General features: G+C 55.6%; 1 protein-coding gene across 1 annotated transcript in view; it reads right to left on the bottom strand.

Annotated features, from left to right (window-relative positions):
* RET (ret proto-oncogene) overlaps positions 1 to 23,741 on the bottom strand; it is a 57,452-nt gene that overhangs the window by 22,268 nt on the left and 11,443 nt on the right. Inside the window, exons 2-3 of the mRNA XM_088020065.1 lie at positions 3,810 to 4,076; positions 1,753 to 2,040 (exon numbers count right to left, since the gene is read on the bottom strand). Of these exons, the coding sequence (XP_087876191.1) occupies positions 1,753 to 2,040; positions 3,810 to 4,076 (555 nt within the window). The remainder of the gene's footprint in view (positions 1 to 1,752; positions 2,041 to 3,809; positions 4,077 to 23,741) is intronic.

Here is a 23,741-nt window from a genome sequence, read left to right as displayed (position 1 = left end):
ATTTTAAGATTATGGAAATAATACGTGCTCGTTTTAGAGAATGTGAGAAATAAAGCCACTATTCCACCATATGAAAACAAACATGGTGGACATTTAGTGTGTGATTTGAAGTTAACACACAAATATTTCCAACTGCCTTTTTTGCATGCCCGCTTTATACCTCCTGGCTGTGTGACCCCAGATTGGTTGTTCCGCCTCTCTCTGCCTCTGTTTCCTCACCAGGGGACGGGCTAGATGAAGGCTAACATGCTAGCTCCCCACCAGGCCCTACTGTATGGTCAGTGACTCGTATATCTTCCCACAACCTGGTGAGAGGAGGACCAGTCAGGATAGCACACTCTTCAAAGCAAGCCTGTTCTGAAATTCATCTTCTAGGAATAACTCAGAGAAGGGGGAAATGCTGATGGCTTGAGGGTCAACACTGACCACCCCCACAGCCAACCACAGAGGTTACGTCAGTTCCACCCAGCAGGAAAGAGAACGTCCCTCGGTCCCTCACATCAGCGCCACGTATTACATTACACGTGGGAAATGCTTATCATATAATGTTTCTCTCTGTTGTTTATGGTTACAAAAACATGCTCAACAAAATTTAATTACTCAATCTTCACGAGGAAGGGCAGCTTTCTAGACCTGATGTTTGGCTGACAATCTTGCACAAAGACATTTATCCCTGCTGCAGGGCAAAGGTAAGGATCCTGGGGGAGTGGATGTCTCCTTTTCTTTACTGAGATTTTCTTTAACATCATTACCACGTGTGTGCGATAAACCTGGTGCGAATCCAGGTTCCACTGCAGTCTACCTTCTGTGTCCCAGTTCCTTGCTTTTAAATATTTCAGTGGTGCCTCCTGTCATCAGTCTGCTCGGGTGCCTTCTCTCACTTCCACTGGGATTCACCTCCTGGTCCCCCCTTGGCCAGCCTCCCCAGGGCCATCTTGTGGCTCGGTCGGCTGCCCTTGCAGCTGCTCAAGCAGAATCCTAGAACCAAGCTGGCTCCCTCTTTCCCTCAACACCCATGGCCAACTCATCAAGAAATCCTGCTGGATCTTCCTTCAAAACATGCCTGGAAGCCACCTGCTCCGCGATGCCTTGTGGCTTCCACCCTTCTTCCAGTTTCCATCCTGCTGCTCAGGGATTTCTCAGGTAGCCTCCTGTTTCCTTGCTTCTACCCCACGCTGCCCTGTACTGGATCATTCCTAGTACAGCAGCCAGAATAATCCTTTAAAGGTAAGTCAAGGCTTGTCAATGCCACCCCCTACAAGCCTTCCATGACTCCCCAGTCCCTCAAGGAGAAACTCTCAGGAACTTCTCTGTTCTCATGGGCCTCTGGTCCCCCCACCCAGCTACCCAGGGGCCCCACTGCAGTGCTCTCAAAGGGGCTAGCCCAGCTTGCCTGGTGCCCTCCCACCTCTGCTCCAGCACCGCCCTCCCTAGCCATGAGATAGAAGCCTGTAGTCTCCACCACTCCACATCCTTGGAGCTTTACGTCCCAAACAGCAGTTCCAGAGGCCACCCCAGGGGAATGGAGGCTCCAGGCAGGCAGGATTTTGACTTGTTTAGTTCACGGTCACATCCTTAGCCCCTGGAACCGTATTTGGTTCATGACAAGCACACAAGAAGTATTTCTGGAATACTGAATGAACGAATGGTGTGGTGGTGACGAGTAAGCCAGATGGCTCATGTCAAGGGCTGGCAGGGCTGTGCCTGGCACCGAGCAGACACTGAGGGGGGCCCTACAAAGCCAGCACTCACCTTCTAGGAGCCTGTAGGACACGCTGATGTTGGGGCACAGGAACTGCACAGGCAGCAGCCGGAATTGGTGGAAGGTGCCAGGAGGCCTGTTCTCTCTGATGCGGAAGGAGACACTTGTTTCGGGAAAGCAGAGCTCCCGGGGTTTGAGGGAACCGCAAGCCGGGAAGGAAGTGTTGATGAAGGAGAAGTACACCCGGGCACAGCCTGGCCACTGGCACTCGCCCTCACGCAGGGACGCGGACAAGAAGAAGACCTGGAGGTAGATGGTGAGCACAGGGAAGCCGCCGTCTGCAAAGAGAGAAGTCAGGCTTGGTGGGGCACCAGCCACACCCGCAGGTGGTGGGGAATGGAATGGCGAAGGGGCAGGAGCTCCAGGGTTGGTGTAAAGCCCAGTCCTCTCCGTTGTCCACAGGGCTCCACTGGGCTCTCGACCCTGGCCAGCCACCTTCCACTTGCCCTGAACTGCCCTAGACCTGGGGTCTGTCTCTGCTTCAGGATCTCATGGTTTTACTCCCTCTGCCTGGGGGTGCCTCACAGGCCCATCCCTCGTGTCATTCAGGTCTCAGCTCAAATACCACTGCCTCAGGTGCACTGAGCACTGGGGTCTATTGTCCCCCCTATTTCTCCCCACCAGCCTCTGGCACATCACTGCCCCCTCAGAGGGGTGCCCTGAGTCCCAGGTCTAACAGCAGGTAGAGCACTTCCCCAGGCTGGCTGCATGTGGGGGCTCTTCACCCTCCCGAGGGACTGTCCTCCTGGAATGCCTCTGCAGAGACACACCCATGGACAGACATCCCCAGCTCCTGGAGGGGGAATTTCCAGCAAACTCCATCATGGAAGCTTTCTTCAACAAGGTCTGGATCTCTGTGAGAGTGATGGAGACTCTTCCTGGGCCCTCTCTCTCAGCCCTATAGTGGTTGCTCCCCCACATTTGCTCTTCCCATATTCAGAGTTCTCTTGCTTCTTCCTAGCCTGTCCTTTGGTGCTTCAATCTCCGGTTGTAGTTAAGCATTTTCTAGACGAACCTGCCCTGTTCCAGTTACTGTGTGGTTTCTCTCCTGACGGGACTTAACAGGTGCAATCATGAACAGAACAGGCCTCCTGGGAAATGTGGACCCTCAGCAAATTCCACTCTGGCCTCTACCCCTGGAAACCTAGTTTAAGTTCCCCACAGGGGCTTGGGATGGAAGCGGCAGCAACCAAGTACAAGCAGAACAAAGACCCATCTCAGATGCCACCTCCAGAACTGGGGGTGCCCTGGTGGCGGGCTCTGTCATGTGACCTTGGCTTTCCTTGGCAGACAGGGGTGCAGTCATTCTGCCCCTGCTGGGCAGTACGGCCCACTCTGCATTCATAGGCATGCCACAGGTCTCTTGCCCTCTTGAGGGGGCTCAGGGCCAGTGTGAGGGTGCAGTGAGGCCATGTCTTTGGAGGAGATGCTTGGAGGTGGGGAGCTATTGGGTATGCGATCACCATTTTGTGCCACAAGGCAGAAAGCTGCTCCACTCCCCAGTATCAGGGTCACATGTGGCCTTCTCTCTGCTCTGACTCCTGCTCTGAGGAGGCTGGCCAGGTCTTCCTTCCATGCTACTTTCCTCCCTGGCACCAGGCCTGAGTTCCCACTGGGTACCGAGGGCAGCTTGTTGCTGATGGGAAGACAAGCTTTCCGTGGAACTGCTACTTCACTAGAAAGTTCCAGGTCATTTGCTAAATCAAAACTTTCCAATTGTTCCAGCCCCTCTTAAGCCCTCTCTTGTAACCCCAAATCCTATACACCCAAATGGAAAAGGCATCTAAGTCCAGCATGGAGAGAGCACCCGATCCTTTCCAAGCGTTCTCCAAAATCCTAACAGACTCAGAAGGCCCAAGGGTCATCAGCGGCCCCCAAACTCATCCTGGTATCCTGGCTAGGCTGGACAGAGAGGCAGGCCAGCCTCACCTCACCCTTCACTCTTACACAGCAGGGATTGCCCAGGAACCACCCTCTTGAGCCTCACTGTGGGTGTGATGTGGGCTGTGGGAAGAGAAGACCGGGTGGGGTTAGGCGGCTCCCTTACTGCGGATGCTGAGCTTCTCCCAGGCGCTGTGATCTAGGCTCCGGTTAAGGTAGAGAAGGCCTGTGTCCTCCTCGATGCGGATCCAGTCGTTCTCATGCAGCCTCGCACGGTAGGCGATGCCGTAGAGGTGCTGGCTCAGGCGGAAGCTGGGCACCTCCTCGGGGACGTCCCGCAGGGCATGGACGTAGAGCAGGGGCATGCCAGCTGGCTGGTCCACATACAGTTTCTCCCAGTAAGCATCCCTAGAGAAGTAGAGTCCCAGTGGAGCTGCAGAAAGCAGGGAAGTGTGTGAGCGAGGGAGGAATGACGATGTCATGAGCAGGCCTCCCAGGTAGACCAGTACTCTTCAGGAGCTTTATTTCACACTTTGATAAAAACTTCTTTGTGGACCCCAAAATTTACTAACTTAAAATTCCAATCTAGCATGAGTAATAGTTTAGAAGCAAAATTGTATGCAATTTCCTTGTTCTGAAATTGTAACAAAGAAATCTCACCCTCCATAATTTACAGGATTAAAGACTTTCATACAGAAATAAAGAAACAGGGCGCCTGGGTGGCTCAGTTGGTTAAGCGACTGCCTTCGGCTCAGGTCATGATCCCGGAGTCCCGGGATCGAGTCCCACATCAGGCTCCCTGCTCAGTAAGGGAGCCTGCTTCTCCCTCTGACCCTCCCCCCTCTCATGTACTCTCTCTCTCTCATTCTCTCTCTCTCAAATAAATAAATAAATCTTTAAAAAAAAAAAAGAAATAAAGAAACAATAAAATTCTGATCTGAGTAGGGCTTTCTCACTTGTAGACCTAAAAAGATACAGCACACACCTATCTGTGTATCTAAAAACAAGCTGCAAACGGACTGCCTTAAAACAGAAAAGGAAAAGAGAGGAGGAGGCAGTATAAAACACCTGCAAAATCGTCCTCAATTACCCAAGTTTGATAAGCCTGTGAACCACACAGAGCTGGGAGTTCACTCAGGTTCCTCAGAAAATCACCTGGATCCAGAGTTTTCGAGTGTACACAATGACACCATGCAAGCAGGGCAGGCAAGAGTCACCAAAAATGAAGGAGGGCACTTTATTGATTTATTCATAAGATTTACTTATTTGAGAGAGAGTGTGCATGTTGCGGGAGGGGCAGAGGGAGAGAATCTCCAAGCAGATTCCCCGCTGAACGAGGAGCCTGTACCCGGGCTTGATCTCATGGCCCACGAGATCATGACCTGAGCCAAAACCAAAAGTTGGATGCTTAATCAACTGGGCTACCCAGGCGCCCCTGAACCAGGGCGCTTTATAAGAGAAACAAATCTTTATTTATTTATTTATTTATTGGAGGTTTATTTATTTATTTATTTGACAGAGAAAGAGACAGCGAGAGAGGGAACACAAGCAGGGGGACTGGGAGAGGGAGAAGCAGGCTTCCCGCTGAGCAGGGAGGCCGATGCGGGGCTCGATCCCAGGACCCTGGGAACATGACCTGAGCCGAAGGCAGCCGCTTAACCAACTGAGCCACCCAGGTGCCCCAAGAGAAACAAATCTTTAAAGTTAAACATACTCTGACCATTTGACCCAGAAATCCTACTGAATGTATCCAGGAGAGGAACACATATGTCCATCAAATGACCTATTCACAAATGGCAGGGTTATTCACACAGCCAAGAACTGGAAACAGCCCAGATGCCCTTCAACGGGTGAGTGGATAAGCAAAGGGTGGTTTTCACCCCATGCAATCTTATGCTGCAATAAAAAGGGATGGACAATTGATACACACGACAACCTGGAAGGATCTCACAGGCATCATGACAAGTGGAAGAAGCCAGGCAAAAAAGAATACACATGGCATGATTCCAGACTAACTTTAGGTAACAGAAAGCAGATTTGCTACCTGTTAGGGGTGGAAGGAGGCAAAAGACTAGGAAGGACAGGAAGGAATGTTCTGGGGGATGTAAAAATTCCACATCCTGATAACAGTGTGGGTCATGCGGGCACACACATTTGCTGCCAATGTACAGATAAGAGTTGTGCATTTCAACTTATGTAAATTTTCCCTAAAATCCCGATCACTGAGGGACTGTGGATAGAGCTCTGATTGCCACAAGCAAGACGATGTGGACCATGGCCCCACTAATCTGCTGACTTTGTGTAAGTTCAACATTTTTCATAATAAAAGGTTTTAAAAAATAGTAAGAATTTTCAAGAAGCTGGATAAATAGGCGAATGATGCTTGAAAAACCACTAAAACCCTGTCAACACTCTATAATGCACAGAAAGTACCCAACATACAACACAAACATTAGAACCCATGTATTCGCTCACATGAAGCCAATTTCTCTTTTCAATCAGCTTGTTTCCACCTAGACCCCACTCTTTTCATAGCTGTCGGGGTGAGCAGTCGGGCCAGGCTGCACCAGCAGAGGGGTGATACCCCTGGCATCGCCTCGGTCCTCAAGGACATGTTTGGGTATGGGAAACAAGTGCCAACTAGAGTCAGGGGGAGACCACAGGGAAGACCTTTTTAGATCTCGAAGCGGTAAAACAGTAAGCGAACAGGAAGGCTCCCTGCACTGTGGAATATTTTCCAGGATGACTTCAAAAGGCAGCCAGACTGTGAGTGCCAGCTTGGGGGGAAGCGTGCGCTTGGCCCAGTCTGCTCCCTGCCAGACAGGCCTGGGCTGGGAAGGGGCAAGGGGGAGAGGGAGGGAGAGGGAGAGAAGGAAGGGAGGGGGAGAGAGAGAGAGAGAGAGAGAGAAGGGAGGGAGAGAGGGAGAGAAGGGAGAGAGATGCTTTGGTCAGGGCCAAAGGCCTGGCCCTGCACACCCCGCACTCAACACAGAGATGGAGGGAAGTGGGGGTGTGGGTGGAGGAACGACAACACTTATAACGTGGCCTTTCGGACCTCTGGAAATCTCCTCCCGAGGACAGGTGTCCCTGGAGTGGGACCTAGAATTACTCAGTCCCTGTGGGTGCAGTTCAGGGAGGGGCAAGCCAGGACCTCCAAGGAGCCTACCTTGTGCTCTGAGCTGAAGTTTCTTGGGGGAAGGATCCACTCCAAAGTGTCACACTGGCTGCCATTCAAGGGGGAGGGAGCTAATGGAATGCAATGAAGTCACACTGGGGAACTCTGGGGTGGGAGTGCCGAGACCATGCCTCCCCCACCCTGGGGTCTCACCTGCAGACACATGGGCAGGAGCTGCCTGAATGCCACCCTTCTCTTCCCACACCCTCCCCGCTGGCCCAGGAGGACATAGGTTCTCAGATGCATTCAGGGCTGACCTCCTTGGAATTTAGCAGCTGATGCTACAAGGGACAGGAGTGCAGCTCAGAGGGCTGTGCTGGCCCCACAGGGCCACAAGGCTGGCTGGTCTCTTGCTGCCCCTGTCGAAGGGCTGCTGACGGTGCCAGCACAGGGCTGAGCTGAGTGATGGGCCATGGCTGACAGGTCCTCTGAGGGTCCCTGCACACCTGGGATGCATTCCAGAGGCTTGCATGTCCCAGGAGAGGCACCCACACTCCCCACAGTGTGGAGCCCCAAAGAGGACCCTACCAACTCATCAAGTCATGACTCAAAGAGAGGAATGCTCCCTGTGGGTGAGGAGACACCCACAGGGAGGGGACAGTGGTAGGGGAGTCCCAGATGGGGCTTGGCAGCCACCCCCCAACAACAGTGTGCCAGAGCCTGCTCGGTGCTGCCTGGCAGGGTAACTCCTGGCTTGCTCTCCTCAGCTGGGCCGTCCAGGGTCCCCCACAGACATCTTTTATTACAGGGGCTCCCAACCCACCATGGCAGCATCTCAGCACGGCCACGTCCTGGACGGCAGGCTCAGAAGGGGGATGAGAGCCAGGCCCAGCACTGCGGCTCCACCAAGGGCCTGAATCACGAGCAACGGCCCAGCTTCCTTGTCCTCCAACATTCCCCGAAGGCTCCACAAGTCAGAGCATCCAGCAAGAGCTCTGGGGGAGGGACTGAGTGGGGGGCTGCCAGGGAAGGCGATGCTCACTGCCCCATGGACAGGAAGAATGACTCATGACTCTCTTCCCCCACCCCCACCCTGTCCTGACTGCACAATCTTCGGAAGGGGCTGGCCCCCTGCAGTGCTGCCGCCTCTCAAAGGTGGAGTGTGGGGTGAGCACAGCCCGGCTGGGTGGCTCTGCGGGGCAGCACAGCACAAGGCCAATCCCCCATGCACACACACTGACCTTTCATCCTCTCCACAGCCCCAGACAGAGGCACCGTCAGGACCACTGCTCTGCAAACAGAGACACTGAGGCGGAAAGAAAGTCATTTGTTTGCTCAACGGCGCACACACAGACAGCAAAAGAACTGGAATTTGTAAAGCAGGGTTCCAGAGAGGCGCATCCTTCACCAGCCCACTCACTTCCCGGGGCCCTTACAGCTGCCATGCTCTTGGGCCCCCACTGAGGTAGCCCTGCCTGCTGGGACATGCTTTGTTCCCCCACAAAGCCCTGAGCAGTGACTGAGGCTCCCGGCAAGTCAAGAATACCGGCTCGAGGGGGAAGGCAGTCCTGATGACTCACCAACTCTCTCTGGGCAGCTTGGCATTTCCGGGCACAAAAAGGAGAGACTAACATCAAGGGGCCTCACAGGGTGGTGGCCAGGGGCAGCCTGGGCCTGTGACACCAACACCAGCTAAGGAGGGGGCTCAGCCAAGACAAGTGCTGCCAACCTCCTCAGCACCCTGGCAGAAGGGCACGCGCCAATCACTCATGATCTGAGAGGCTGCCGTTGGGGCTCAACTCCTGGAGCTGCAGGAACACTGCTGGGTCCACGAGATTGGGCACAGACCAGGGCAGCCCATGTCTTCCAGAGCCCGTGTCACCAGGCCACCAGCTTTCCTTGGTGTGTTTGACCCCTCCACGGAGAGATGAGGTCTGCCTTCTTGCCCCCAGAGGCCCAGCAAGGGGATGCTGCATGTCAACAGAGCTTACATCCTGAGAGGCAACACTGCTTCTGCTGGCGCTTTCTCTCAGGACACACATTCCTGGCCCTGGTCAGCAGGGTAGAACCGAGTAGAACTTAGCTGTTCTTGGAGCCACTGTGGGAAGGGATTTTCGGGGTGGCTCTGGTGACACTTGGGGGCTGCAGAAGACAGGTCTTGTCAGGGGAGATACTCTACCCACAGCACCCCACCTGCTGGGTAGGTAGGAGCAGCTCCAGAATTGGGCTCCCCTCTGGGAGGCCTCCTTGACTGCACACACTTTCAGTGGTACAGGGGCCAGAAGGTAGGACGGCCTGAGCTCCCAGAGCTCCCCACCCCCAAGCTGGTGCAGTTCCCACCACGCAGACCACATGTGCAGGAGAGAATGGGTCCTGCCTGCTCTCATCGCACAGAGCCCAGCCCTACAGGATCCGTGTGGGGCCCAGTCGATTGCTGCCAAAAGGGATTTGTGGGTTGGGCAATGATTGTGAGCAGAAACAGACTTAAATGCACTTAAGTACCTCCCAGGTGGTCCCTGTAGCCAGGCATGGCTCCCTTAATGCTCCTCAATGTCACAGACACTTCTAGATGGGAAGGCAGGGAACTGAGGAGGTGGATGCAGGGCCGGCCTCCGGCGGGTATAGGCTGGGGGGTCCCAAAGGGCCCCACACTTGGTTTAATGCTCTGACATCACTGTTTTGAAATTCTTCACAATTCTAGAACAAGGGGTCCACATCATCATCCTACACTGGGCCCCACAAATGTTGCAGCCAGTCCTGGCAGGTGGATGAGGAGAGCCTGAGATGGGCCACTGGTGTCCACTTCCACAGGGCTGTGCAGCCTCTGCAGTCTGCTGGCCTCCACCGCGTCTCAGTTTCTCCAGCTGCGAATCAGAGGGGGGCATGCTGGGGACAGGAGCTGACAGAGCAGGTTGCAGACAGGCCTCGCCTTTGCACAGGTATGTATTATACAAAGCTCGTACTTCAGATTCACAGCTGCTGTGTGTGGATCCCCTTACTACCCCATTTCACAGTTCAGAATGCTGAGGCTGGGAGGTGAGAAGCCTTACGAAAGTCAGTCGGCTGGTGGTTCTGAGTCTCGGGGTTTGGTACACTGGCTAACAAAGTGGCAGTGGGAGTCAGGATGAGGGCAGACGCTGAGCCCACCAGGAGGCTCGCTGCTGGCACCTTTCTGCCAGGAAGGGCTGCCTGGCCTGTGGGCTCATACATAGCAGGACCTGCACAGCCTTCCCCATCCATACCTCCCACTTCAGGATGCCTCAGGGTGCCAGAATCCTCCCCCACACCTAGTCTACGGTTTCTGCCTGGGTAGGGTTGGCGCACATCACCCCCCAGTGGCACCCCATGGTCCTGGTTGCTCAGGTTGCTGCTATTACATTGCAACGTGCTGCAGGGTGAGGAGCTGGCCTTTCCTCTCAGAACAGTGGGTCCCTTGCAGCTCATGGCACCCCTGCCCAAGGCTCAAGTCACTGCTCACGTTCAGGGAGACTCCATCTGCTCCCACCCTGCCTGACTCCCGACAGGGAAAAAAGGTGTGGAACTAATGTCTGACAGGGGTGAAGTGCCGTCCTGCTCTGAGCAGGGCCTCGCCTGACATCTTGTTTACAAGCAAATCCACCACAGTGTCTGCCAGGTGGGTGGCGGGCTACATTCAGTGCACTTGGTCACCTGGCCATGGTTTTGCCTTTACCTCGGACCATTTTGTAGCCTGCAAAGGTCATTTCCGAGGCTCCACATTTGGTTGGCATATTTAATTTATTCGGATTTGGATACAGATGGAACCAGGCCCACATCCCCCCTTCGTTCAACCCTTCACAGGGCACATGTGCTCGCACACACTCATACGTGCACGCTCACATACACTCTGTCCCCTGTGTGCACATCCTCGTGCCCACACTGGACCCTGAGCTCCTTCCTTTGCAGTGAGCAGGATGCTGAGCCTTGCCGGAGGAGGTCACTGCAGATGGTCAAGGGCTGTGCTCCAGCCTCTGGTTGCTGTCCCTTGCTTTTTCGGGCTCCTACCGCCTCAGGGCAGACAGCAGCAGAGAGGTGTGGGGAACATTCCGAGTGCTCCACCCCATCCACCTGCCCAAAGTGCACAGTCCCGTGGTGCCCGCACAGCCCACACCTGAGCCTGGTGATCACCTTCCCGCAGACCCATCCCCAGCCTTGGCTGCTCTGGTGCCCTGGAGGGTTGTCTCCAGCCGGCCCTGAGGCTGCAGGCCAGCCCCGGCCCTAGCAACCCAGCCAACTCTTCCGTGAGTGGTGGGCTGCTACCCAGCTCTGCCAGCAGGCTCTGATCACAGCCTGGGGTGGAGGGGTTCTTCCCTGGGTGCCCTCAGCCTGAGGTGGCCCACGGAACTCCCCTGTGCCCACTGTTGTTCTCTCAACACATAGCTTAGTAGGTTATGTGAACCTCTCCTGTTTCCAGTGCTGTGTGAGGGCTGCATCTTCGGTGAGCCCATATCGATACATGCGTCTCTCCTACACATACTCACTCTCTCACACGCACACAGTTGCGTACTCACACTTACACACTGGCCCACTCAGTGTAGAGTAGCGTAGTGGAGCCCGGTCCCAACTGTGGGCTCACCTGCACCAGCTCTCTGTGGGCCTGGCCACCCCTGGCCATTGGGGCCACACCCAGCTCACCAGAGGTGCTCCTGCCTTCCCTGTCACTCTCTGTGGTGGCGGTGCTGCCCTCTGACCATGCCAGTCGGATCTGGCTGGGCGCCCCTGGCCTGTGACCTCACCTCAGGGCCTGTCCTCCCCACGGCTATGAGCGCCAATGAGTCACACTCACCATGGCACACAGTCGCGCTGCCAGGGAAAGGCAGAGAGCCCCCAACGGCTAAAAATGTCCTAGCACTGCAACAAGGAAGCTGGAATTCAGGGCTCTTCAGGAAGAAGAAAAAAGGTACAACGGTGTGATCTAAGAACGGGGTGGGGTTAGGGGTAGTGCCTGCATGTGTGTGCAGGGCAGGCCCTTCCTGCAGAATCCACTCTCTGGACAGCCCTGGCTCCCGCCCTTGACGAGTGCCAGATTGCGTAGATGACAGTTTTATTATAACCCAGCAGAATCTCCTTAACAGACGATTTCCTAATGCCATAACTTTGCTGGGAATGGGAAACAGACCCCACCGACTTCTCCCCAGGGGCGGCCCCTCCCCCTGCAGGCCAGCTGTCCCTGTCGGGGGTCCCTCCAGCCCCAACGCCGGCGCTGGGCACTATCGCCCTCTCAGGACGTGGGGCCTGTCCACACCATGGCCCCTCCTCTCTAGCACATTCACAGCTGCTCTTTATTCTAGGGGCATATTTGATACACACAAATGCATCATGCGCAACGCTTACACTGAAAGTAAATCCCACAGTGCACGGCCAGCCTTACCGGACACTTAGTACTGCTGCTGCGCTGTGCAGGCCCCCACCTTCCACTTCACCCCACTCACTTCAGACACGAACCCAGGGCTTGGGTTTCTCTTGCCTTTTCTTAAATTGTTTTTTAAATAAGCCTTCTACCTCATTCCTGGAAGGTACTTTTGCTGTGTAGAGAATTCTGTAGGAAAGTTATTTTCTTCTCTCAGTCCTTCAAAGGACTTTTTTTTTGCTTTTGTTGCTGCTTCAGAGAACCCTATACTCGTTCTACTTGTCACTCCTTGGTATTCTTTCTTCTCTCTGGCTGCTTCTAGGACCTCCTGTCTGGTGTTCTCTCCAGATGCACTACAATAAGCCAGTTTGCCAACCTCCTGGGCTCGTTTCCTCCCCCTTGCCAGCCCTCTGGATGGCAGAAGCTCCTTGTTTTCTCTCCTTGTTCCCTCCAAGCAAACGGCAGCCAGTCCCACAGCATTCATAACATGTGTTCATGAGCCTCTGTGCTGATGACTGCCACGTTCGCCAGCCCCGACCTCATCCTCAGTGTCGGGTGCCAATCTCCACCATCTCGCTCCGGCCCCTCCCACGCTCCAGTCCACGTAGAGGAGGACCCAGGCCACCCATCCCTGCCTGCTCCTCCCATCTGCCCGCCCCAGTCAGGGTACCATCCACCTCACTGCTGAGGCCACACACCTCAGAATCACCCCGGGCCCTTCCGTCTTCTACCCCTCCCACCAGCCCACAGACTGCCCCCCGCCATCCCCAGTCCAAGCCGCCATGCTCCCATTCCTCCCTCACCTGGATGACACCACACTGCTCAAGGTGCCTTCCTGAGCCCACTCTTAATCCCACAGGCCATCGTATAGAGCCCCCAGGGTCAGTCGGACCATGTCACCCTCTGCCTGAAGCCCTGTATTAACTGCCCATTGCTTGCAGAATAAAACACAACTTCTAACCAGGGGTGAGGCCCCAACTGTCCTGCCCCCAGCTAACCTCCTCCCTACTCTCTCGGGCACCCACCTTCCAGGCCTATCAGCCAACTCACTACTATAAGCTGAAAGAACAGACTAATGAGTGGCCCAATGAAGGAACAAACCAATAAACACATGGGTTCATGAAGGGGGGGGCACGCTGGAGACTTTTGGGAAATGGTCCAAATTTGGGATGAGAGAGGGGGTGGAGCTAAGATACTCTGGCTTGGTCTGATGGGCACTGGGAGCCACAGGTGGAGAGTCAGCAGCAGGATGAGCCAGAAGAGCCACACGGATGGCCCTCCTACGTTCACAAGACTCGTGAGGGACGTGCGGGGCCCTCTAGTGCACTAGCCATCTCGGGGAGGAGAGCAGTGGGTGCCGAGCAAACAGCCCCCAGGCTGAGAACAAAACCTCGGATCCCTGCTTAGGACATGACTTACTGGTGTCTGAGGAGCACTGCCAACTGGAGACGGTGGCCAGAATGGGTGTGCTCGCTCACACACCCTCACCTGCACACACACACGTGCGTGCATGCAGGGTCACCCTGCAATTACTATGCTTTGTCTCAGTGGGAGGCTCTGCTTTTACAAGGGATGATAATGTATCTGCTTTTAGGAAAAAAGTACAGATCAAATTTGCAAATCAAATTTATAAATAACAGATTTGGGGGGAGGCATAAAAGGGAATCCCAGTTTTTAAAATTAATTGTGGTAAAATACACATAAAATTTACCATCTTATTTATTTTAATTATTCTAATGTCCCAACGAGGACACCAGTCACTGTGATCAGGGCAGTGCAGCCTCGGTTCCAGTCCTCCATTCCTTCTTCCCCAAATGCTGCCAGAGTGGGCAGCCTGTGCCACCACAGACACAAGGCTGAGTGGCCTTCCTGGTGTGGGCTGGGCACACAGCAAGGGCAGGCTGGATAAGCCCGCACACAGGGAGGAGCAAGTGGGAATCCTGGCCCACAATGGGTGCCTCAGCTTCACCTAATGAGCTCCGGGGCTCTCCGTGTTCCCGAAGGTTGCGTGTGGTGCAGAGCCCAGGGCTCCCGGCTGCCCGTCTGGCCAGGAGCTTCACACACGGCTCAGCTCTCAGGGCCCGCCATCGTCCTTCCAGCCTCAGGCCTCACTGTGTGGTTCATGATGGCGAAGGACAGGGAACCCAATGTGGGGTGCAGTGTCTCCCCAGACACCTGTCCTCTTGGGCCTTGGCTGGGAAACACGGATGGCAGCTTGGGAGAGCCGGTGGATGGAGAAAGAGAGACCTGGGGGCCAGCCCCTGCCTCAGAGATACCACTCTGCACACACAGGTACACCCTTCTACCTTTGTGAAAAGCTCTTCCTTGCACACCTCACCTGAGCTTTTGCTGTAGGCCAGGGACATCCCTCCCCCGCACTTGATGAGAAAAAGAAACCGAGGTTCACCTCTCACATTCATGGTAGAAGTGCAGTCAGCGCCCAGGTGTCCTGACCCTGCCCACAACATCCAGGTAGCCATCTGCCAAGAGTGGGGAAGGGGTCTGGGCATGGTTGAAGTCTGGGGCAGTGAGGTCAATGACTGAGGTCTACAGCCCAGGCAATGTGGGAGCTAGTAGCCCGGACTTGCCCTTTGTGCACAAGTCCCAGCCTTCTGCTCCGAGGGGCCCGGGCCCCAGGCCGCACCCTGCATGCACCCGCAGCCACCACCCACACGTCCACGCCCATCCAGGCCAGCTGCAGTGGCCTCACAGAGATGATGGACGTTCCTGCCCAAATGTGATTTCCCAGCTGCTGTTGAGTTAATCACCAGCCTCACGAGCAGTTCCTTCCGGCTTCTATGCAAAGGAAACTGCCAATTAGGTTACAATTAATTTCTTACTCAGGGCAAGGCCTGGCTGGAAAAAGACTGGCCACCCAAGTGGCCTGCCGATGACTGTGTGCGGGTCACCAGGCCCCCGTGGCTCCAGGACTCGCATGCCCCAAGGCCCCAGCTGACTTCCGGTGTGCTGGCCCCAGCCTGGGGGTGACTGGCCAGGACATTATCAGCTTTGACCCTGGTGCCTCTGCCTGGGGAACCGTCCCTCATGCACCCAGTGGGGCACTGTGACTCAGACTTATACAAATCTGTCACCCCACCTACCTTGAGCTCCCTGAACAGAGATGGTCCTGCCCATTTTTGTCCCCCCCTGCCCCGTGCCCCAGCACTCCTTTTGTGTAACATTAACAGGCCAGACATCTACAGTGCATTTTCTGTGAGAGGTTCTGTTCTAAAGTACTTCACACGCATTGTTCTACTTAATTAACACAACTGCCAGAAGTAGGGATGATTATGATGCCTGTCTTGCAGAGAGAGAAACTGAGGCAGAGAGAGGTTAAAAGCATCTTGCCCAAAGCCACTCAGATAGTGAGCCAGGACTTAAGTTGGGTCCCACCTGGGGTGGTGTGCATGACCACCAACCTCTTCTGCTCAGTGATGGCCATGCACACACATGCAGAGAAGCCAGGGCCCTGGGACCTGGGACTCTGGGCCACCTACCCACCTGCTTGCAGACCAGGCTGAAAATGCCATCATAAATAACCATCCATACCTCCCTTAGCCTCTTCTAAAAAGCAGGTACGCCTAGAAGTCTCCTGGTATAAATTTATTAACATTTCAGTGAAATGGGGTGAAGCCCAGGTAAGTGTGACTGGGTGGGAGTCTGCTCAGGCAGTATCTGTCTGACATGGACAGACACAGTAATGGTTGCTGCATGCAGAGGGAGCACCTGGAAGGTGCCCATCGATGCTAGGGGCCCGACATGTCTATCTCTGCCGGATACAGAAGTGAGCCTTGAGGGATCCTTCCCTCCATCTTACTGGATCCTATTAATCACCAAATATTCGAAAAGGTGGAACCAGCAAGGTCCAGCTTCTGCACATGGATAGTGACCCATGACTTGTATCTCCTGGCGGGGAGGCGTCAGGGCAGTCCCTGGGAATGTAGCACCTACATGGGGTGACTGGGACAAAGGCACCTCCACGAGCCAGCAGCGGCCTGGCAGTCAGAGCAGGGCCTACTGGGACTGCTCTAGCTCGATGGGGGGCTAGAAGGCCGTCCTGTGGTCTGGATGTGCTTCCTTGTCAAGTCTGAGAAGAACAGAAGGGGCCCTCTCAAAGGAAGGCCCTTTTCCCAAGGGCTCTGGGAATAGGCCTGCCTTCCCGCCCCCAGCACACACTCCTTCCCATGTGGGGCGGGTTCGGGAAGTCACAGTGCTCCTTCTGGGAGCGCCCCCCCCACTCCCTCCCTGCAGCTCTGGACCTGTTGCCCCTTCCTCCTGCTACTCCCCACTATAAGCAAGGGCAGGTACAGTCAGGTGAACAGCAGATGGGACCCCTGGCAGGGCCACCATGATCCCTGGAGCAGAAGCTGGGTTCTCTCTGGAGATGTGGGAAGCCTCAAAGAAAGCCTAAGGGTCTGCTCTGCTGGGAGGATCGAAGGAAGAGAGCTGGGGAAGCCTCTGAGAGAGGCAGGCTCAGCATAGCGTGGACCTGGGACCAAACCAGCCGGCAGGGCCTGAGGGCCCACTGCACACCAAGGGCTTTCCCCATCTATATGGTTTCCCCATCTATAAAATGACGAGGTTGCATCTGATGCTAAGGCTCCTTTTAATTCTGATTCCCCTACGAGTCTATGTGATGTCTGTGCAGAAGCAGTCACAGAATGAACTTCCTGACCAGGGACCAATGGCAGGATGGTGGGCATGATGGAAACTGAGGCGGGCTTTGACCGAGGTGGTTTCTGGGAGTGGGGCGTGGGCCATGGGATGGAGCAGCATTACAATCACAGGTGTCTTCCTAGACCACCAATGATGAGGCAAAAAGACACGAGCCTCGATCTGAAGGAGAGATTTTAGTGCAACACACGGAAACAGAAAGACAAGGGCAGAGCTGGGCCCAAGCCCACACTCCTTCACTGCCTCTCTGTGTAACCAGCGTGGCATGCAGTCTTTCCAGGTCGGTTCCCAGCTGTGAACCAGGACAGGCACTCCTCCTTGGAAGCATGGCTGGGACAGGCCAGGTACAGAGCACCTGCTGACAGAAGCCAGTTCTCTGTTCTCCCTCCTCCATTCTCCCTTGCCCACTCTGGAACCAGGTCTGCCTGGGGCCCACAAAGCCTTCCAGCTACGCCTCAGTCAAGGCCTGCCCACCCCCATGCCGCTGTGCCCAGAACTCCAGTCGCTTTTGGGTACAAGGGAGAGCAATGCCTCAGTTCACACTGCTGTCCCAGGAAAAAGGCTTCAAGGGACTGGCAGCATGACATCACACAGCTACAATTACGATAATCAACTTATACCGCATCTGCCTGGTTATTTTTAGACTCAGGACTGAGGTTGAGCAAGACAGGGCAGTCCTGGGTTCCCTGGCTGCTGAGTCCTGCTTGTCAGGTGGGCTGGGTGGGTTGCTGATTCCTGGCACCCTCCTTTCCCTGGTCCTTCACAAGGTGATCCCTGGGCATGGGCATCTCACACACAAGTTGTGACACCACTGCTTCTGGGGCATTGGAGCTTAACGTGGCCTCAGGGTCCAGGTCTTTGGAGAAGGTCCTCAGGGTCCCAATGGGGTTATGGTGACTCAGCCTCCCCCACCGAACATCCAATGAACCCACATCCTCCTTAAAAGGGATCTGGGGCTCAGACACTGAGAGAAATGTCACTGACATGATGAAATGCTAATGACACAAAATGGCTTCTCAGCAATACTTGGTGGAGGTTTGATAAAGCGAGGTAAACCCAACAGCAAAAAGACACTCCACCCAGTTAACACATGGGCAAAGGACCTGAATAGATATTTCTTCAAAGAAGATGCAAATGGCTAATGAGCACGTGAAAGATGTTCAACATCACTAATCATTAGGAAAACACAAATCAGGGGCACCTGGGTGGCTTAGTCATTAAGCGTCTGCCTTCAGCTCAGGTCATGATCCCAGGTTCTGGGATCGAGCCCCGCATAAGGCTCCCCGCTCGGCGGAGAGCCTGCTTCTCCCTCTCCCACTCCCCCTTCTTGTGCTCTCTCTCTCTCATTGTGTCTCTCTCTGTCAAATAAATAAATAAAACCTTAAAAAAAAAAAGGAAAACTCAAATCAAAAGTACAATGAGATACCACTTTGTACCCAGTACTCTGGCTATAATTAAAACAAAACAAAAATCCAGAAAATAACAAGTGTTGTCAAGGATGTGGCAAATCAGAACTCTCACACACTGCTGGTGGGAATGTAAAATGGTGCAGCTGCTGTGGAAAACAATTTGGCAATTCCTCAAAAAATAAAACAGAATTACCAGATGGCCCAGCAATTCCACTCTTAGGTACATACCTAAGAAGACTGAAACCAGGGACTCAGAGATTTGTCCATGAATGTTCACAGCAGCTTTATTCACAATAGCTAAAAGGTGGAAACAATCTAAATGTTCATCAGTAGGTGAATGGATAAAGAAATGTGATATTTATATCCGACGGAATATTAGCCTTCAAGGAAATAAAATACGGATACATGCCACAATGTGCACACACTTTGAAAACATGATGCTAAGAGAAAGATGCCAGATACAAAGGTCCACGTATGTGAAATATCCAATGTGGACCACCCCACAGAGACAGGACACAGAACAGTGGTTACCACGGGCTGGGGGCGGAAATGCTAGGGGGCAATGCCTAGTGGCTAAGAGTTTCCTTTCGTGGCAGTGAAAATGTTTTGGAACTACATAGCAGCAATACCTTTGCGACACCGTGAATGTACTAAACGCCAATGAACTGTTCACGTACAATGGGTGATTTCATGTTATGTGAATTTTACTTCACCAAAAAAAGCAAACTGTAATTATCTGCCACCCGTCCCCGCCCAGTCCCTGGGCCCAACGCAGGCCCTGGCTGTGCTGACCAGGAGAGCAGACGGGGAAGAGGTGGGGCTCAGGGGTGTGAGTCTGGAGAGGTGGCCCCCAAGAGCACATGCAGGTGCCCCAGTGTGTGCCCTCCCCTCCGCCCCGCTCTCCTTTGTACTCTGGGCCTCTCTTGAGGGAAGGGCCATGTGACGGGATTCCAGCCCACAGAACACTGGCAGAGTGCGGGGAGCCCCCCCGGGCCTAGCTCTGTGCCCCTCCCTGAGCACATGGCTGGGCATGGAGTGGCTAGCAGGATGCACCACCAGCAGGAGACAAACGGACTGTGTTGTCATTGAGACTGTGGGAGTTTCTGTTACCGAGCACGGTCTCACCTGCCCTCAAAGATACGAGTGAGTGGGAAGCAGGGCAGCAAAGACTATTTGAATGGCTTCTCACTCAAGACCCTGCAAGGCTCTGTGGAGTCATGTCTGTGGTCCTTCTGGACGAGTCTCCTATGAAGACCACACTCTGGGTTGCCTACCTGACAAGGCTCATCCCTCCGGTGGCAAAGCATGTCCCCCACAGTGCTAAATGCACGTTAAGTCTGCTTCCACCGGCGAGGAGGTGCAGGGTGGCTACTCCAGGGACTAAGTGCCTGCTGGAACAGTGCCCTGCTCCCCGACTCCACCTTTCCTTCTCCCCAGAAAGGACAGAAAGCAGTAGATGCCCCACAGCCAATGTCAGAAGGGCAGGATGGGGGAACAGGCAAGGAGAAAACCTGCACCCACCCAGGACCAGCCCCAGCTCTGTCTTTCACCATTTCACTGTGTTCTGTGCCTTGCTTGTTTCACTGGCAAGAGAAATTTAAGGAACAAACTCACAAGACTCTCTTAGCTGCCTGCCGTTACTCTGTATACCTCCAAGTCAACCTCCCCCCCCCCCCCGCAACACCCCACCCTCAGGTCCTGGTACACAGAGTGCACATTTTCCCCAGTGTTTTCTAGGCCATTAACTAAATTTTAGGAAATCGCATTTTTCTCCTTTTCGAAAAGAGTGAGAATCACTGGAATTTTCTGGTGATCACACAGACACCTAGGGGGCACTGGAACCAGCTTTGATGGCCAGTACCCTGCTGGGAGATTTCTGATTTATTTTAGAAGCAGAGTCCTGTCTCCCATCAGAGAGCAGGTCAGGCTGGTGCTTGGGGCTGGGCTAAGAGCTTCGACTCCCCTGTGCCACCCCCCGCCCCCACCAGTGGGCCACATGCTGCCTTTTAAGCACTTCTTGGATCCCTGGGCCCTAAAGAACCCAGACATCAGCACCCCACGTCACATAAGAGCAAAGGCCCAAGATGGCAATGAGGGGCAGCTGCCAGCGCCTAAACTTGGGAGGGGGACTGGGGCCCCGGGACCTGGGCCTACAGGGGCACAGCATCTCCCCTGAGCTGGGCCTGGAACGGGGCCCTGCCTGTCACAGAACCCCAGCCTTGGGCCCACTGGGCTTTGAGATTGTCATGGAGAGCTTGAACCAGCCCGCCCACAGGGGCACAGGGGACTTTTCTGCAGAGGTGCCCGGGCTGCTGTACTTTGTGGAGCCACTCACAAGGCAAAAGCAAACAGAGGTGTTTGCTCGGGGCTGGCCACCTGCTCTCCTTGGGGGCCCAGGTGGCACCCAAACAGCCTCTCTCAAGGTCCTATTGGCGTTGTCTATCCCACAACTGCATTTTCTGGGGGCATCAGCTCCAGTGAGGGAGGAGCTGAGGGAACGATGGCACATTGCTGCCTCCCCTTGTCCCACTGCCTCCTTGCCCAGAGTCTCAGAGGGAACAGTGCAGGGGCCCCACTGGTTTCACGGCTCCAGTCTCAGGGACGAAGGGAGGTCCCAGAAGCTCCTCCAACCACACTGCTGTGAAGCCTGAGCTTGACAGGAGCCCAGGCCTTGTCTGGTCCCAGAGCTTAGGAAAGGTGGACAGTAGGAACACTAGACAGGGAGGGAGGGCAGGGAGGCCCAGTCTACAGGGCTCCCAAGTGTCCTGGAGCATTGGCCCAAAGACGGCCTCATCTGCTAAGGTTTTCTGAGGTGAGGTGGAGCCCTGCCTCCGAAGTCACAGCATCCCTTAAAGCCCCAAATATGAGCCCCGGATTGGCATGCTGGGGTGGTGAAGGGAAAGCCAGGGGGGCTCTGGGAGGCCTGGGCATTCCCAGCCCTTCAAGCCTCCCAGGGGCACCCTCCCCAGGCCAGCAGAGGGCCTCCCAGGGTGTGGCCTCTCTGAGTTGTACTGATGCCCCAGCCTTCCAGGGGCTGAAGCGCCCCCACCCCATGGAGCATGGACAAGGGCCCTCAGAGAGCTATGGGAGGCTGAGGAGAGAGAGCAAGGGAATAGGAGGGAGATGGGCAGGGGGACCGGGTGACCCCCTGATGTCATCACCACATTGCAGCCCCTAGCCAGGAGGGTCACTTGCCTTTCTGGCTGCCCAAGGCCCTCTCCTACCCTGCCCCTCGGCCTGTCTCCCACTGAGCACCTCCTCTGAAATCACACACATGCATTTGGGAGAAGTGATGGCTCAGTGCTTCCTTTACTGCCTGAACCTCCCTGCACAGTGACAGTTCTGAGGTCAAAGGGCCCTTATGTTGTTTCCCAAGGGCATCCCCTGCCCTGGAGAAGCTCCCTAGCCAGCAGATGGTCCCTCAGGGAGTATGTGTGCATCACTATTCCTGTTACTGTTACTGTTAAATCACTCAGAGAAACAACTGCAGAAATGAGGAGGAGGACACAGAGAGGAGGAGAAGAACATGGGGAACAGGAAGACACAGGGAGGAGAAGGAAGACACAGGGAGGAGGAGGAAGACACGGGGAGGAGGAGGAAGACACAGGGAGGAGGAGGACACAGGGAAGAGGAGGACACGGGGAGGAGGAGGACACGGGGAGGAGGAGGACACGGGGAGGAGGAGGAGACACGGGGAGGAGGAGGAAGACACGGGGAGGAGGAGGACACGGGGAGGAGGAGGACACGGGGAGGAGGAGGACACGGGGAGGAGGAGGAGACACGGGGAGGAGGAGGAAGACACGGGGAGGAGGAGGACACGGGGAGGAGGAGGAGACACGGGGAGGAGGAGGAAGACACAGAGAGGAGGAGGAAGACACGGGGAGGAGGAGGAAGACACGGGAGGAGGAGGACACAGGGAGGAGGAGGAGACACGGGGAGGAGGAGGAAGACACAGGGAGGAGGAGGAAGACACGGGGAGGAGGAGGACACGGGGAGGAGGAAGACAGGGGGAGGAGGAGGAGACACGGGGAGGAGGAGGAAGACACGGGGAGGAGGAGGAAGACACGGGAGGAGGAGGAAGACACGGAGAGGAGGAGGAAGACACGGGGAGGAGGAGGAAGACACGGGGAGGAGGAAGAAGACACGGGGAGGAGGAGGACACGGGGAGGAGGAGGAGACATGGGGAGGAGGAGGAAGACACAGAGAGGAGGAGGAAGACACGGGGAGGAGGAGGAAGACACGGGGAGGAGGAGGACACAGGGAGGAGGAGGAGACACGGGGAGGAGGAGGAAGACACGGGGAGGACGAGGAAGACACGGGGAGGAGGAGGAAGACACAGAGAGGAGGAGGACACGGGGAGGAGGAGGAGACACGGGGAGGAGGAAGACATGGGGAGGAGGAGGAAGACACGGGGAGGAGGAGGAGGAAGACACGGGGAGGAGGAGGAAGACACGGGGAGGAGGAGGAATACACGGGGAGGAGGAGGAAGACACAGAGAGGAGGAGGAAGACACGGGGAGGAGGAGGAGACATGGGGAGGAGGAGGAAGACACGGGGAGGAGGAGGAAGACACAGAGAGGAGGAGGAAGACACGGGGAGGAGGAGGAAGACACGGGGAGGAGGAGGACACAGGGAGGAGGAGGAGACACGGGGAGGAGGAGGAAGACACGGGGAGGACGAGGAAGACACGGGGAGGAGGAGGAAGACACGGGGAGGAGGAGGACACGGGGAGGAGGAGGACACGGGGAGGAGGAGGAGACACGGGGAGGAGGAGGAAGACACGGGGAGGAGGAGGACACGGGGAGGAGGAGGAGACACGGGGAGGAGGAGGAAGACACAGAGAGGAGGAGGAAGACACGGGGAGGAGGAGGACACGGGGAGGAGGAGGAGACACGGGGAGGAGGAGGAAGACACAGAGAGGAGGAGGAAGACACGGGGAGGAGGAGGAAGACACAGAGAGGAGGAGGAAGACACGGGAGGAGGAGGACACGGGGAGGAGGAGGACACGGGGAGGAGGAGGAGACACGGGGAGGAGGAGGAAGACACGGGGAGGAGGAGGAAGACACGGAGGAGGAGGAAGACACGGAGAGGAGGAGGAAGACACGGGGAGGAGGAGGAAGACACAGAGAGGAGGAGGAAGACACAGGGAGGAGGAGGACACGGGGAGGAGGAGGACACGGGGAGGAGGAGGACACGGGGAGGAGGAGGAGACACGGGGAGGAGGAGGAAGACACGGGGAGGAGGAGGACACGGGGAGGAGGAGGACACGGGGAGGAGGAGGAGACACGGGGAGGAGGAGGAAGACACGGGGAGGAGGAGGACACGGGGAGGAGGAGGAGACACGGGGAGGAGGAGGAAGACACAGAGAGGAGGAGGAAGACACGGGGAGGAGGAGGACACGGGGAGGAGGAGGAGACACGGGGAGGAGGAGGAAGACACAGAGAGGAGGAGGAAGACACGGGGAGGAGGAGGAAGACACAGAGAGGAGGAGGAAGACACGGGAGGAGGAGGACACGGGGAGGAGGAGGACACG

The sequence above is a fragment of the Eumetopias jubatus genome, unplaced genomic scaffold (genome assembly GCF_037043125.1).
Source record: "Eumetopias jubatus isolate StellerSeaLion01/CBP00866 unplaced genomic scaffold, mEumJub1_p1.0 scaffold_17, whole genome shotgun sequence".
NCBI lineage: Eukaryota > Metazoa > Chordata > Mammalia > Carnivora > Otariidae > Eumetopias > Eumetopias jubatus.
This window is presented reverse-complemented; position numbering and strand designations above follow the sequence as displayed.